This window comes from Ixodes scapularis, unplaced genomic scaffold (assembly GCF_016920785.2).
Source record: "Ixodes scapularis isolate PalLabHiFi unplaced genomic scaffold, ASM1692078v2 PGA_scaffold3__209_contigs__length_174095766, whole genome shotgun sequence".
Classification (NCBI taxonomy): Eukaryota; Metazoa; Arthropoda; class Arachnida; order Ixodida; family Ixodidae; genus Ixodes; species Ixodes scapularis.
The window spans coordinates 170,961,690-170,975,363 of record NW_024609868.1 but is presented as its reverse complement, the minus strand read 5'-3'; the positions used below and the strand labels follow the sequence as shown (position 1 = coordinate 170,975,363).

The 13,674-nt window shown below is 45.1% G+C and overlaps 1 protein-coding gene and 1 pseudogene across 1 annotated transcript in view; both read left to right on the top strand.

The window, feature by feature from the left end:
• The window catches only part of LOC121047394, a 28,886-nt pseudogene extending 28,794 nt beyond the window's left edge, over positions 1 to 92 (top strand).
• Positions 93 to 4,484: 4,392 nt separating this feature from the next.
• LOC8025309 (peptidase M20 domain-containing protein 2) overlaps positions 4,485 to 13,674 on the top strand; it is a 33,721-nt gene continuing 24,531 nt past the window's right edge. Inside the window, exons 1-3 of the mRNA XM_040502572.2 lie at positions 4,485 to 4,529; positions 8,406 to 8,613; positions 10,990 to 11,150. Coding sequence (XP_040358506.1) covers positions 4,485 to 4,529; positions 8,406 to 8,613; positions 10,990 to 11,150 — 414 coding nt within the window. The remainder of the gene's footprint in view (positions 4,530 to 8,405; positions 8,614 to 10,989; positions 11,151 to 13,674) is intronic.

Here is a 13,674-nt window from a genome sequence, read left to right as displayed (position 1 = left end):
AAGAACGTGGCAGAAATTAAAATGCTCTCTCGGACTGCAGTACAACACATTGCAGGCTACAGAATAAGAAGCATCTGTATCTTCTCAGCTGATAATTGTGGCTTCCCCTGAAAGACGCACCTACCCAGAAGTAGGCGCGTATTATTCTCCAGAGCACAGAAAATACATGTTACGACACAAAAGACCATTTTCAGAAAAAAAGAGTGCCAAATATTAAAATGCTTTCTCTGACCAAACTAAAGCACCTAACAGGCTGCAATATAGGCACAATTTGTATCTTATCATTAATAAATGTGGCATCCTGTGAAAAGCGCACCTGCCCCAAAAGTCTCCAGGTTTTAGTATCTGAAGCTCAAAATTACTTGTTCTGACACGAGGAAAAATGTTCAAACATTTACAAAAAATTAAATACTCCAGGTATCAAAAGTGTGTCTCGGATTAAAGTGCATAATATACACAGCTACAAAAATGGTAACATTTGGATCTTCTCAAGAGATGACAGTGGCTTTCTGCGCGAGGCGCACCTGCCCAGAAAGTCAGCGAATAAAAAAAAAGAAAAAAAAAGAAAAAAAAAAAAGCGCATTTTGATAACCGTAATCCGCTAAAGGTATTAGCTTCAAATCAAAATACTAGTTCCCTGGAGTGCGTATGCTATCTCATAAAAGGTTTTCAGCGGTTTGGAGGGCTAGGAGGCCGAAAGTTCTGCTTGGGTAACAAGTTTTCGTTCGCGATTGCAAACCATTTAAGGAGGAACTTCAAACGTCTCTAACTCGGCACTACATGACAGATTGAGAATGCTGTTTCTGAATAAGCTACGGATAGTACATGTTAAGCACTAGCAGTTATTTTTAGTTTTCTAAAATGTTATAAGTTTCTTCCCTGGGGCGAGACGTCTGTGCTCATATTTACCTTGTGGTCTATGGGATCATGAATATTGTTCCAGGATGTAAATATATTGATTCGATAACCTTTACATTTTGAAAATAGGTGGGTCATCTTGCTAGTTTTCTGGTACACAGAGAACAATAATATCCGTAGTTTTGTAATGAAACAATAAAATCAAATATTTTTCGTCCATTCATTTGAGCTCGGGTGCTGACGCGACGGCCTACAGATGGCGCAAGTTTGCAGCTACTGTTTGTGTCAGGGTCGTGGGGTTGTAGGGAAGCCATCTTTAAAACTATCCAGCCATCAGGGTTGTAAAAGTTACTTAAAAAATGCACCTAAGATACAGTTACAGTTACTCATACGAAAATGTACCTAGGTGCGTATCTAGCTACTCGCTTAAAAATGTACCTAGGTACAGGTACAGTTACTTAAAATGTACTTTTTATTTTCACGTCAAGTATTTTTCACAAATTTGTCATATTATTATTGGAATTAAATCCTTTGTATACTGGGATGTACACAAAAACAAGTTTGATAAACGTGCTTTATTGGTGTCAATGGGAGAAATAAGGCAAAACGCTCACCAGAGCATTCGCGAAGACGTCTTTTTCACTTGAGTGCTCGATTTGACCTTAGAATCAGGACTTCTTCGAAATGTTCATCCGACATCTTCGATCGCAGTTTGGTAGCAATTGTTCCTCCTATGCTAAAAACGCGCTCTACCGCCGCACTGCTTGGAAGCCCTGTGTTAAATTTTAAAACAGGCTTTTCAGCAGCGGCATGTGCTTGAAACAGTCCAGACTTCTTGTCGGAGCAAGTTTGGTGTACTGTACAGTCGGCGAGAAACAGCCACCGGAGGAGCCTCCAACTCGGTAGAAGTTGGCAAATGGCAAAACAGAAGGGCCCGGGGCGCCAATAAGGTCACTGGAGCGAGGCACGTGACGGCGGTGCACAGATGTCCACATCGGAGTTGAGTCCTCGTATGCCTTACTCTCACGCTCCAATTGACTCACCGAGGGCACAGCTTCCACTGTTTACGACGTCCCGCTCAAACTCGCTTGTTGACGTGGCTTGCCCTTCAGCGCCAGCCATCGAAGCCATCGGTGGGCCCTGAAGACGTCGGCAGCACGGAGAAACTAAGAGTCGAGTGCATACGCACCTAACCTTCGCAACGCAACGATGCGCGAAAGTCTTCAAGCTTTCACGTTTTAGAGCGCAGCTCTTAGGCGCCCGTTCCCGGCTTGAGCGCCGTCGGCGTCGCCGTCGCCGTCGGCGTAACCGCGAGTAACCCTCGTAACCCTCGTGAGGGTTACGAGGGTTACGAGGGTTAATCTCACGACGGTTACCCTCACGAGGGCTACGAGGGTTACTAACCCTCGTAAACCCCACGAGGGTTACGAGGGTTATGAGAGTTACCCTCACGAGGGTCCCGAGGGTTATGAGAGTTACACTCACGAGGGTCACGAGGGTTATGCGAGTTACCCTCTCGAGGGTCACGAGAGTTACCCTCACGAGGGTCACGAGAGTTGCCCTCACAAGGGTTACTAAGTTTACCCCACGAGGGTCACGAGGGTTATGAGAGTTACACTCACGAGGGTCACGAGGGTTATGAGAGTTACCCTCTCGAGGGTCACGAGAGTTACCCTCACGAAGGTCACGAGAGTTGCCCTCACAAGGGTTACTAAGGTTACCCCACGAGGGTCACGATGGTTACCCAGGTCACGTGACCCCCCCGGGGTCACGTGACCTGGGGATACCCCCCGAGGTCACGTGACCCCCCGTTGACGTCATCGCCACCGATGACGTCATCAGTGACGTCACTGATGACGTCACCGGCATCCGGATCGTCATCGGCATTATCACTGAGGACGTCATCAGTGACGTCACTGATGACGTCATCGGCATCGTCACGTGACCCCCAGGTCACGTGACCCCCCGACGTCACGTGACACCCCAAGGTCACGTGACTCCCACAAGGTCGCGTGACACCCCTCCCCAAGGTCACGTGACCCCCCTCCCCCCGATGTCACTTGACCCCCCCAGTAGCCTTCCCTCCTCCTCCTCAAGAGCTGCGCACTAATTCGGCGTTACAGGGAGTTGTAAACGGCTTTCATTTTTTTCTTTCGTTTTTGGGAAGGAAGAGAATATTGTTACGCGAGCGCGTTAGGAGCTTGTGTCATGGAAAATCCGTCGGATGTCGGTGGCGTGACGGGAAATATCTGAATGGTCGATAGGGTCGTGACGTCACAGCCACATGACTTCGCGCGGGAATTTCAATCAACCCACAACGCTCACGTGAAACGTGACGTTACGCGTGGAATGAAGGTGGTTAAAGACATACGAATTAATGGTCGCAGCATGTTTCAAATGATCCCACTTGATAAACTAATTCATTTGACTTATAGAAAAATTTGAAAAATTTACGGAGGACCGCACTCACGACCCTTCGGTTGCGAGCCAGACACGATACCGACTAGGCAACGGAGGGCTTGGGAATGGCACTGCGATCCTGCCGTCATTAGAGTGCCTCGATATCTGTCTGCGTCAGGGTAAAGGCATTATCGCATCGAGTGTTGTTAGCACGTGCCGAGCAAATACATAAATATACCTTGCGGGGTGAAATGGCATCAAAGCACTGGCAAAAGCTCTTCGATCGCGCCGGGAGTGTTGTATCATAAGAACGAGGTCGTTGTGTGACTCAAGAGCATGAGAAGCGATTGAGAAGGCCATGCGAACGGGGCCCTATAACCCGCGTTCAACTCTTAAAGGCGAAGGTGAATCGTCCTCCGAGTTTTTTGTTTTCTTCACAAACATTTTCGGTTTTGTAAAGTGCAAATTTTGAGTTTGATTTATTGAGTGGAAACACTACGTGATGTTAAATTGCTTTACGACTGTGATTATAATTTATTTTCAGTTATATGTTATATTGTATTTTGTACGATTTTGACGAAGTGAATAGATAGTACCTGTAAAAAGGAACTTCACTTAGTTACAAGTTACTGGAAAATGTACCTAAGATACAGATACAGATACTGAGAAATGAAAGTACCTAGGTTTGTACCTCAGGTACAACAAAAGTACTTAGATACCGATTTCCAGTTACTTGTACCTAGGTACTTTACAACCCTGCCAGCCATAGCCAGACCGTTTCACCGTTTCGCGAAAGAACCCCGTTTACTTTTGTTTCCTGCCCTAGATGCTTACAACGGATGGGTGAGCGCACCTGCGAGGCGGCTCTAGACACGTGCGTGCTCGATTTCCGTCCTTGTCAGTCGGGCCGCCAGCACTTTGACCCCTGACCTCACTTATGACTTGGATGGGAAAATATTGAACTATTTTAGAAGCGGAACACTCACGGGAAACAAAATTTCGCTGTTGGTTGAAGAGTAATTATGGATTTTTTTTTATTTGCAAGCGTTAATATTTTAAAACGAGGTAGCGTCATGGGACGAAGAAACTATCTGGTTTAAAATAATATGATTGGCTTCTGTCCCTCAAAAATTAGTCTTCTCAGTGCCCTTATTTGCCCTCGGTTATAGTAATTTTGTTTGCAGACAATCTGGTATTGGCGAGAGAGGCTGTTCTGAACTGAAGACATGTCGAACGAAACCGTGACTACCAGCATCGACACCCCAACTGAGGTAAACATTTATAATATAATATAATTTCGAAATATTAAAACGAAGGCAGGCTAGTGAGCGAATTCCATAATTCGACCCGACGCAAGAAATATATGAAAAAAAAACAAAAACAGACATGCATACATATCGTTTCGTGGTAGCAAATATCGCACAGGAGACAACACTGATTTGTATGACGATTTGCTGGAGCGCCACGGCGGTCGGCCATCTTTTTGGTAGAGTTATATTATCTCCAGCAATCATAGTAATATGGCGGACAGCGCTGTTGCGGCAGGCTGCCATTAAAATAGCCTTGGGTGCAGTACGCTGTCCCGTGGGTGATATTTCGTTCTTGATTGAAGTCGCTCGACAAAGCAGATTCTTAAAACTCAGTGGATGCGACAGAGGAAGGTCGACTATGCCGTCCTGTTGTGCGGCGCGCTGTTCAAATCGTCCCGATCGCGAAAAGACAATAGCTTACAGTTGGTAAGTATTCAGCGTTTTGTGGCTATGCTGGCGCGCAGGAATACGCTCTGTGAAAAATTGTTATTTGTTCCCAAGATTTCCACGAAGTCGTCCCGCGACGCTTCAGCTGTAGGTGAAAAACATGTACCCTATCTATAACTGGCGCTAGATTGCTCCACCATACTACTATGGTGTGACTAGAGAAAATATAACTCTATCAAAAAGATGGTCGGCCATGGCCGTATTCGCGGAGCGGTCAAGCGCGATCCAGCAAATAGTCATAGATGTCAGTGGGAGACAAAGACATGGATAAAAAAAAAAAAAGAAAAAGAAAGAAAGAAAACAAACAGGACAAGCGCTGACTCGCAGCTCAATATAGTATACCCAGAAGAAAAGAAGAATGAAAATGATAAAAATCAACTTTGCTCTGGATTATATGGTAGGCGCTTGTGCCATGGACACATTTTTTTTTATAATTTTATCATCATTCTTCCTTTCGTCTGAGTTCCAGTTATTGAGTTTGGAGTCAGCGCTTGTCCTGTCTGTTGCCTCCGTCTCCTGTGCGCTGTTTATTACTATGTTCAATGCATACCCACTCGCTCAACTTACCACCTTCCCCATAGTCTCAAACATTGAATGTCACTAGGATTGCTCTGGAGTTACGTATTTTGAGACGGTGTGTTCGTGTATGTTTTTATCTATTTTTATTGTCTCGAGTTGCGGTGTAAAATTTTATTAGCTTCCTAAGTTATTCATTCTCATTTCACGGCATGGTGATGGCTGTTGCGAACTGTGCCACACCAACACTTATCCTCTATTCTTCTGCTCCTTGCCCTTCTTCTCGAGAACAGCTGTTGTTGTTCTGCGACCTTTCTAAACCTATGGAGCGGTTCTAACTGAAGATAAGGTCCTTTTATATGTGGAGCTTGTGGGAATTCCCTCACTGCTACCGGTCTCAGAGAAGGACACAACGCACTGGTTACACAACACGTAGACATCAGAAAATTTAAAAAAAAGGGCGCCTCAACGTTTGGGTTCCCCTAAGAGAGGGGGGAACTCAAACGAAACAAGGTTGTTGTCGACGGCTTATAGAATAGGGGTTTCACAACGCAGCGCAGCGCGCTTACGTTTTCCACTTGCAGCGCCAATGCGGCTAGCGAGCGTAATAACCAAAAAATAATAATATTAATAATTGTAAGACATATACGCTTAGCAAGTACTTTTTGTTTACAAATAATAGTTAGGGTAAATCCCAACCAAGCCGGGTAAAACAAGAGACAATCTAAAATAAGTATAAATGTTGCTGGCTGTATTCAGCCCAAACAATCCAATTCGTACCGCGTTCAAATTTGGCGCTCGTTCTCAGATTTCTTGGGCTTTCATATGCGCTTTGACCGTCCGTCGCCGAAGATTTAGGCCTTCAACTATGCCGAAACTGAGACGAACGCGGGCGAGCATACTTTGCGAGCAGCTACTCGATTTAGATCTGAGCTGGAGCGACTTTGAAGCCTCGAAATACTTGTTTTCAAGCTGCAGGTATCGTGCCCCGAACGAAATGCACTCGGAGCCACGGAGTTGCAGTACGTTGCCATGCCAACGGTTACCGCGTCTCTTTAGGCTTAGGAATGGCCAGAATCAGGGACGATCTTTAAAATGGGGAGAGTCCACCGCTCATTGTTTGTGACCTGAACGAGATAAAGTAAAGCGAAAGTCGGTTGCACCATTCACTGGAAATGAAATTGGCTAATACTGCAGCGACCATGCCGAATTTGCTCCGATGCGAACGGAAAGGGCGCCGCCACATTTGGCGACGCAACCCGGCCCCGAGAAATTGGGGGCCCCACGCTGTTTCTCGATTTCTGCGTTGGGGGTCAGTGCAAGCCCAAAACCCCAAACCGAGTTTGGGTTCTGGGCATGCGCAGTGGTGAGTTGCTATATCTTTGGAGCGCCCAAGCTTTGGGGCCCCTAATCTAGAACTCTCTATTCAATACTGTTATCGCCAGCGCCGCGATTCCAAGAGCCCCCGCGCATACGCTCCGAATAAAGTCCCTTGATAAGACGTTTTTTACAAGTACCGCTAACCATTGTTGTGGAAACGTGCAAGACACGTGCCACAAGCGCGTGCTCCGCCGCCATTCGTTTCCAAGGGCCGCTCATTTCAGTGCTGCGCAGCCATTTGCTTCCAAGCTTCCGCTCGAGACACGGGCCTCGTGCACTGGCGCATTTGAAGCTACTTGCGAGACACACACAAACACATCGAGGGGCTTCAGCTCCGACAGTTTTTTATCAGCGGTGGAGCGCCCCTCGATTGGCCAATATACCTGTTGCAAAACGTACAGCGCCACGACGGCAGGGAAGTTTGGGAACCCTCGGTACAGATCACGCGCTTTCTCGTTGCGCCTCCGCGACTGCGCGCGCGTCCCGGCAGCTACCGCCAGCAGCCGTTGCAGCCATCCGCCATCCCGCCCATCCGCCGTCTCGTACGTCGTTGTCGGCGTACCATATCTGTGGCAGCCTAAAGGCATCGCGACAGGCGAACGTATTTGAGTACGTTATTCGTTCTAACTTAGCTTCACGTACTGAAGTGTCACCGAACCCATTTAGTTTGCACCGCAACTGTGGCAGGTTTCGACCAGGTTCGACAAAGCGTTGGCGCAGAAGACGACAGAGCCGGCACAAAGCTGAGGCATGAGGAAGGGGCAGCCGTTGGTTCGTCGCTCGCCCGACTCGGCTGCTCAAAATTTGTTGCCGTGGTAACCTGCGCCTGCTCACGTATGCCACGTGGTCACGTGGTAGCGGAAGGAGGGGCGTACCGAGGACTCCCATTACTCGTCGCGCGGTGCGCGCGGGCTTTTGGGATTTTTGCAAAGGGTCTATTGGCCGTGGCCCCCTCGCGGTGGAAATTAACCCTCACGATTTGGCAGGCGGGCAACCTGGGCCAGCGGTTTGGGCCCCCGAGTTGCCCACAAGCTATGATCTCTTGATAAGCCCTACGTCTGCTGCTGCGTTTTTAGAGAAACACTAAGACTTTCATTTAATATGTCGCAATGTTTGTGATAAAACTGAAATCGAAAAAGGATGCTCACAACAAACTTTTACCTCGAACTACACTCATATCTCGTAAATATGTACCCCGTTAACAGAGATACCAGACTGTTCGGACACAATTTTCGGGGACAAACTGGAAAAATATCTTCATTTTTTTTTTCTCGTTATCATAGACAACTCACGTTATGGACGCTTTTTGGGAGGAACGAAGGTGTCCATATTAACGAAACATCGCTGTAATGCGAATTGCTTACTGCCAGTTTTTGTTTGTGTGGCACGAGATAACATTTTTATCAGAACGCTATCTGGTTTGAGAGAGGACCCTTCGGGTGAATAAACTATACTCGTGCGTTTCCTGAGGAGAATTGTTTGTGCCCTTTACAGGCAGGAAACTACGCCACCATTGTTAACGATACCATCAATGGCAAGGCCAGTCTACTGAATAAACTTGGGCAATATCTGTGGGACAATCCGGAACTTAGATTCGAGGAAACCAAGGCCCACGATTACATAACTCAGTATTTGGAGTCGGAAGGTTTCAAAGTGCAAAGACATTACATCCTGCCGACGGCGTTTCGAGCAGAGTTTGGAGGTAGGTACATTCATTCCATCGAAGGTAAATATAAAAACTGATTTTTACTTAGTGCATTCTAAGGGCGAAAACGCTGCCCTCGCTCCACACTGAGGCAGATTGCGGGCTGAGTAAAATATCACCTATCTTTATAAACACCTCCGAGCTTGGTATTTAAAATGTTAACGCATAGGTTACTTCACTTTCATCACAAAAGGTATCTCGCCTTCGAATGAGCTAGAACAAATTTTGCAGCAAAAAAAGTAACGCATAATATATGTATTTTAACAATAGCTAAGTGTATCGGTGCAATTTAAATTCGTTGAAAATATATATCGCATTTTGTTAAACTTTGTATATTTCCCATAACAGAATCAGTAGTATTAATAAATCAGATATACACTAATCGTTTACTAAATGGTTATTTCGTTTAAGTGAGAGATGAGATAAGAATTTCAATAGAGTGTATAAAACATATACTGTATAGTCATTTGGAAATTCGAGGGCGTGAGTTTGTTACTATCAGGTTGTGATTCCCGTATCAAAGAAAGCGAGGTCATTTTCCTGCACACAAACGCAAAACACTTGGTACAGAAGTATATTCAGTCTACATGTACTAGTTAAATTGAAGCTAATTGGTGGGTCTCACGATGATCATGCTTTGAGAAGCAACGCACTTATATGAAAAGGGTGGCAGGAACGAACTCGATAGTTCACAGGAAACTCTCAGTTCGCCGTCCTTCTGACCACTGGGTGTCTTTGGTGCCTCGGTGCTGAAGTGGTGCAGACGTGTCAAGTAGTGCCGAGGGTGAGGCCGGTGCCACTGGGGCAGGAGAGGTGGCGTGTTCGGGGAGACGGCGCCACCATAGTCTCGAGAGGACCCCGGGAACTCGCGCAACAGACTTCAGTGGACGTTTGGGATTCGGACGAGCCAGACGCCTGAAAGAAGTCGGGACAGCTGTGGTCCGTCACCCAATGGCTTCCACTTCCGCGCCCTGCTGCCTCCGCCATGGTGCCGCCTTCCGAACGGTTCGAACCAACGTTGCTTGGAACCCCGTCTTTTTACTGTCACCGTCGTCTCACCCGCACACGCTCAGCTTGCGGAACGATCTTAGCACGCGCACATTCCAAGCCGCATTGAGCCGCGCACATTACATCATCCTTTTTTCAGTCTTAGGTAGTCGAATAAAAACACAATTCTAGTGGTATTTGCTCGCTCTACGATAGCCTGTTGGTGGCTTACATTACTGGTGAATTAATATTATACAGACAGGACATTCTCAATTTTGATTGCACTAAAACAGTTGCTTAATTATCTCTCGATCAACTGTCTCGAGAACCGCTAATGGCAAAGTGGAGATCCGCTTATATAATTCCCCATATTTATAAACCGTGAATTCTCGAGCGCTATTTCGGGAGTAAAACAATTAGCATAAATAAGCCTCAAGTCTCAACAACCTTATGCCTCACAAACGCAAGACTACGTGTTCCGGAATTCGCGCACTTCTTTGCGACCTTCAACCGTGGTGGGACCTCCTCTCGTACATAACAATGGTACAGGCAACACTTCAAAACAAATCAACCTCACCAAAGCGGCCCCTCATGAATCCGTTGGATTCATGAGGGGGCGCAACCACCCTGAAACGCACCCTCATGAATCCGTTGGATTCACGAGGGTGTGTTTCGGGGTAGTTGCTTAGTTTTGAAGTGCCGCCTTTACCATTATGTACGAGAGGAGCTCTCTTCCGCGGTCGATGGTCATAAAGACGTGTGCGAATTTCGGGAGACGTGTGTCCGAGAGGTGGTATATAAACGGTTGTGTCAATGAAGTTTAGTAGCCGCGTTTGAGATGTTTTGTGTTGGCCTTCCTCGTCCGTCCTCTCCGGTTTTTGTAAACTATGTGCAGCGTTATAAATTGCATTTAGTCATGTGAGACAAATATTGACAAAAAGTAATAATGAAGAAGATATGTGGCAAGCAGTGCTAAGTATTTTCAGAGTGCTTTTATCGGAAAAGTGCTCTTAATATTAAATGTTGGCAGAATAAGAAAGTGTCAAGATGTTCAGCTCAACCTTCAGCTTTGTCTGTTTTCTTTCCCCGTTTGGTCGGTGCTTGATATGCAGGTGCTTTTCCTGCTTCAAAACTAAATAAGTATTTGAACTTCCTACGAAATTCATATCAGTTTTAATATTAAAAACTTTTTTTTATTAAAAACATACTATAAAGCTCACAGATCCTGTATGTGACATAACCAAAAACGGTAGCCCATCACTACCAGACACAGCGGGAGGCCAAGCTCTTCCGTAACAGCCCATATGGTACATTCTTTCTTGAGCGAGAGCCAATGTTTTTTTTTTTTGTTTTTTTTTAAAGTCGTTTAGCAACTTTAACACGCAGGCAACACGGAGCAAGGACCTACGGCCGTTATCATGTGCGAGTACGACGCCCTTCCAAACCTTGGACATGCCTGCGGACACAACTTGATCGCCGAATGCTCCGTGGCGGCTGGAATTGCTGTTAAGGAAGTGCTACAGCAAGATTCGTCACTTGAGGGAAATGTGAGAACATGTCTTATTATTTTGCCACTATTTTCAACTTTTGCAATGAAGGTAGCAATCTTTTAGAAATATTTCTTCATCTGGGTTTTTGGGCAACGTCAAAATGTCGGTGCTGAAGGAACGAAGTTTCTTAGCAGACCTTAATGAATTTTGGAGTTGGCTCCTTTTCAATCTTCTCAGAATGCATATTACGTATTTATTAGGATGTGAGGAAGACCGGCTTTTGATAGGTGTCTTTCACTGACACCTTTGTGGTGTGCTGCGCTCTCATAGCCAACCCAGTTTTGACCGCCTTGCTTCTATCTGTGAAAGTATAAAAAGATAAACGCATTTTTATTTGACTCAGTATGACTCGGTCTCATTTTGTGAGAGTCTTGCTTTCTTAAAAAAAATATTAGGTGGGACGGCGAGTTGCACCCGTATACGCGGTGTTTCTTCAAACGCGGGTCGAATCGTTCCTGCGAGAGCTGCGCACCATACACACACAAGAAGAGGTTAATGGGGTATTGGAGTCTACCCAAGGCCCTATCTCGGAAAATGAATGACGTTCGGTATAATTTGTTTATTATTTTCTTAGCAACCAACTTTTTAATTAGTGCTTTTAAAGGCATGGCGTCAATTAACGTGGCCCCCTTACCATCACCATAACCTGGCAAACGGTGAAGACCACGGCCCCAGTGAGACCATCAACGCTTCAGAGCGAGTCACGTGACAAAATATGTTCGAGCGCTTTAGTCCTACGCGTACTACGGTGAGAGGTCAAATGTTTTTCGTCACCTCTCTGCCTTGTTTGAAGCGACCGTCGCGCTCGCTCAGAGCCACTCGAAGAAACTAATGAAGGAGTTAAAACGCAGTCGAGCTGGTGAACAATCATAAATCAAAATTAAAAATCTTGAGACAAGAAAGCAAAAAGGACATACACACCACCGTCTCAAAATCAGCACTGAATACAGCTGTCATTTACTTCCAGAAGGGTCTTCATCTTTGTCAACTTACATCGAAATTATGCACACTCAACAGCAGGAAAACCCACTACAGTAAGAACGCCTCGAGCATATGAACAAAGTTTTTTTCCTTGTAGTCTTTTTCTCAGTCGTCTTCTTTCTTGTCTGCCAGGTAAACAATACATGTCGTGAGCTCAGGCACACAGAAAACACCAAGAACTTATAAGCATCGAATAGAGAAGACAGTTTTAAAATGTCAAATGCTCGCAGGAGAAAAAACGTTCAGGAAATACCCGAGTCGCAACGTACTTGGAAGTAAACCTACAATACCGCTTTAGTGTCCTCGCCTGGATGCGAAAGAAGATCATCCATGCATACAAAAATCTGGCGGTGTTACATCTCAAGCAAGCACAGCAGGTGTATAGAATCGTTTGGGCAATTTATAGAAGCAATAATTTTAGTAGTTTCTTTGACTATGGTGCATTGACAACGTTGAAATCCCAACATTTAAAGCTTTATGAGTAGCACGAAAGAATACTTTGCATGATGAATAGTTTACTAGAACCTTGACTGAAACCAAGCAAGATGACATCAATAACCTGAAACCTTTTAGTCGAGTTGAACCATTTGTTCCAAACCTGACTAACGTTTCTCTCGCTGAGCCCATCCCGGTATTTGTTGCTGATGAACCAAAGTTTTGTCCAGATGTCAAGCCCTCTAGACTTGATCTTTTCTCCTCGGTGCATGCCTTTAGAAGCAAATTTAGCAATGAGAAGAAAGAGTCGTTATTTTAATACCAGGATTTTAATATCTTATTCACAACTGTTGATGACTCCTTCAGGTTCGATTTAAAGGACTTCTGAAAGGTTAGGCAAGTTAGACTGGAGTTAAAGCAGAAATACCTAGGTTTGTTAAAAAAAGACAAGGCAGAGAAGTTTACAGTACCACCACTTCCCTCCTCCAAGCAAAACGTTCAAAAGGCCTCGGGTGCTTTGTTCAAGCCTTGTAGTACAAATTTTCAGATACTTAAAGAACACGTCATTGCTATTTTTAATAAATGTGAGCTATATTCGATGATCAAGGAGATCACTAGCGTAAAATGAGCCGCTTAGCCATTCTTAGATATTAAAGATCTATAGTACACGTTGGACCAAATTTTGCTTCCCTTCAGGTTGAGTCAGTTCGTAAAAGACCATTTGGTCAAATTCTAAGCTACTCCTGACATTGATGGTTAAAGTTTCATAGAATTGCTTGAGATTTTTTTTAAAGCCAACAGCGGTGAAGGATGATGGCAAACTTTTGGCAAAAATCAAGGTGTAGGTTAGAGATTCTCCTTGGCACCGTTACTTTGTGAAACTTATGTGGCTGCTTTACACCAAGTTGCAGATTTAAAAGTACGTACAGCTAGTCCTTACCCAGCTTTGTAATAATCATGCGTTATGTAGACGATTTTTTATTTGTGTATTTTAAGGACATGTTGTGCTCGGCTGGGTATCCTTTAAAAACGGGGAAGCCCCAGAGCTTGCCTTGACCAGTGAAATATACATGGCTGAGTATCTTTAGTTTTTGTATTTAATGGT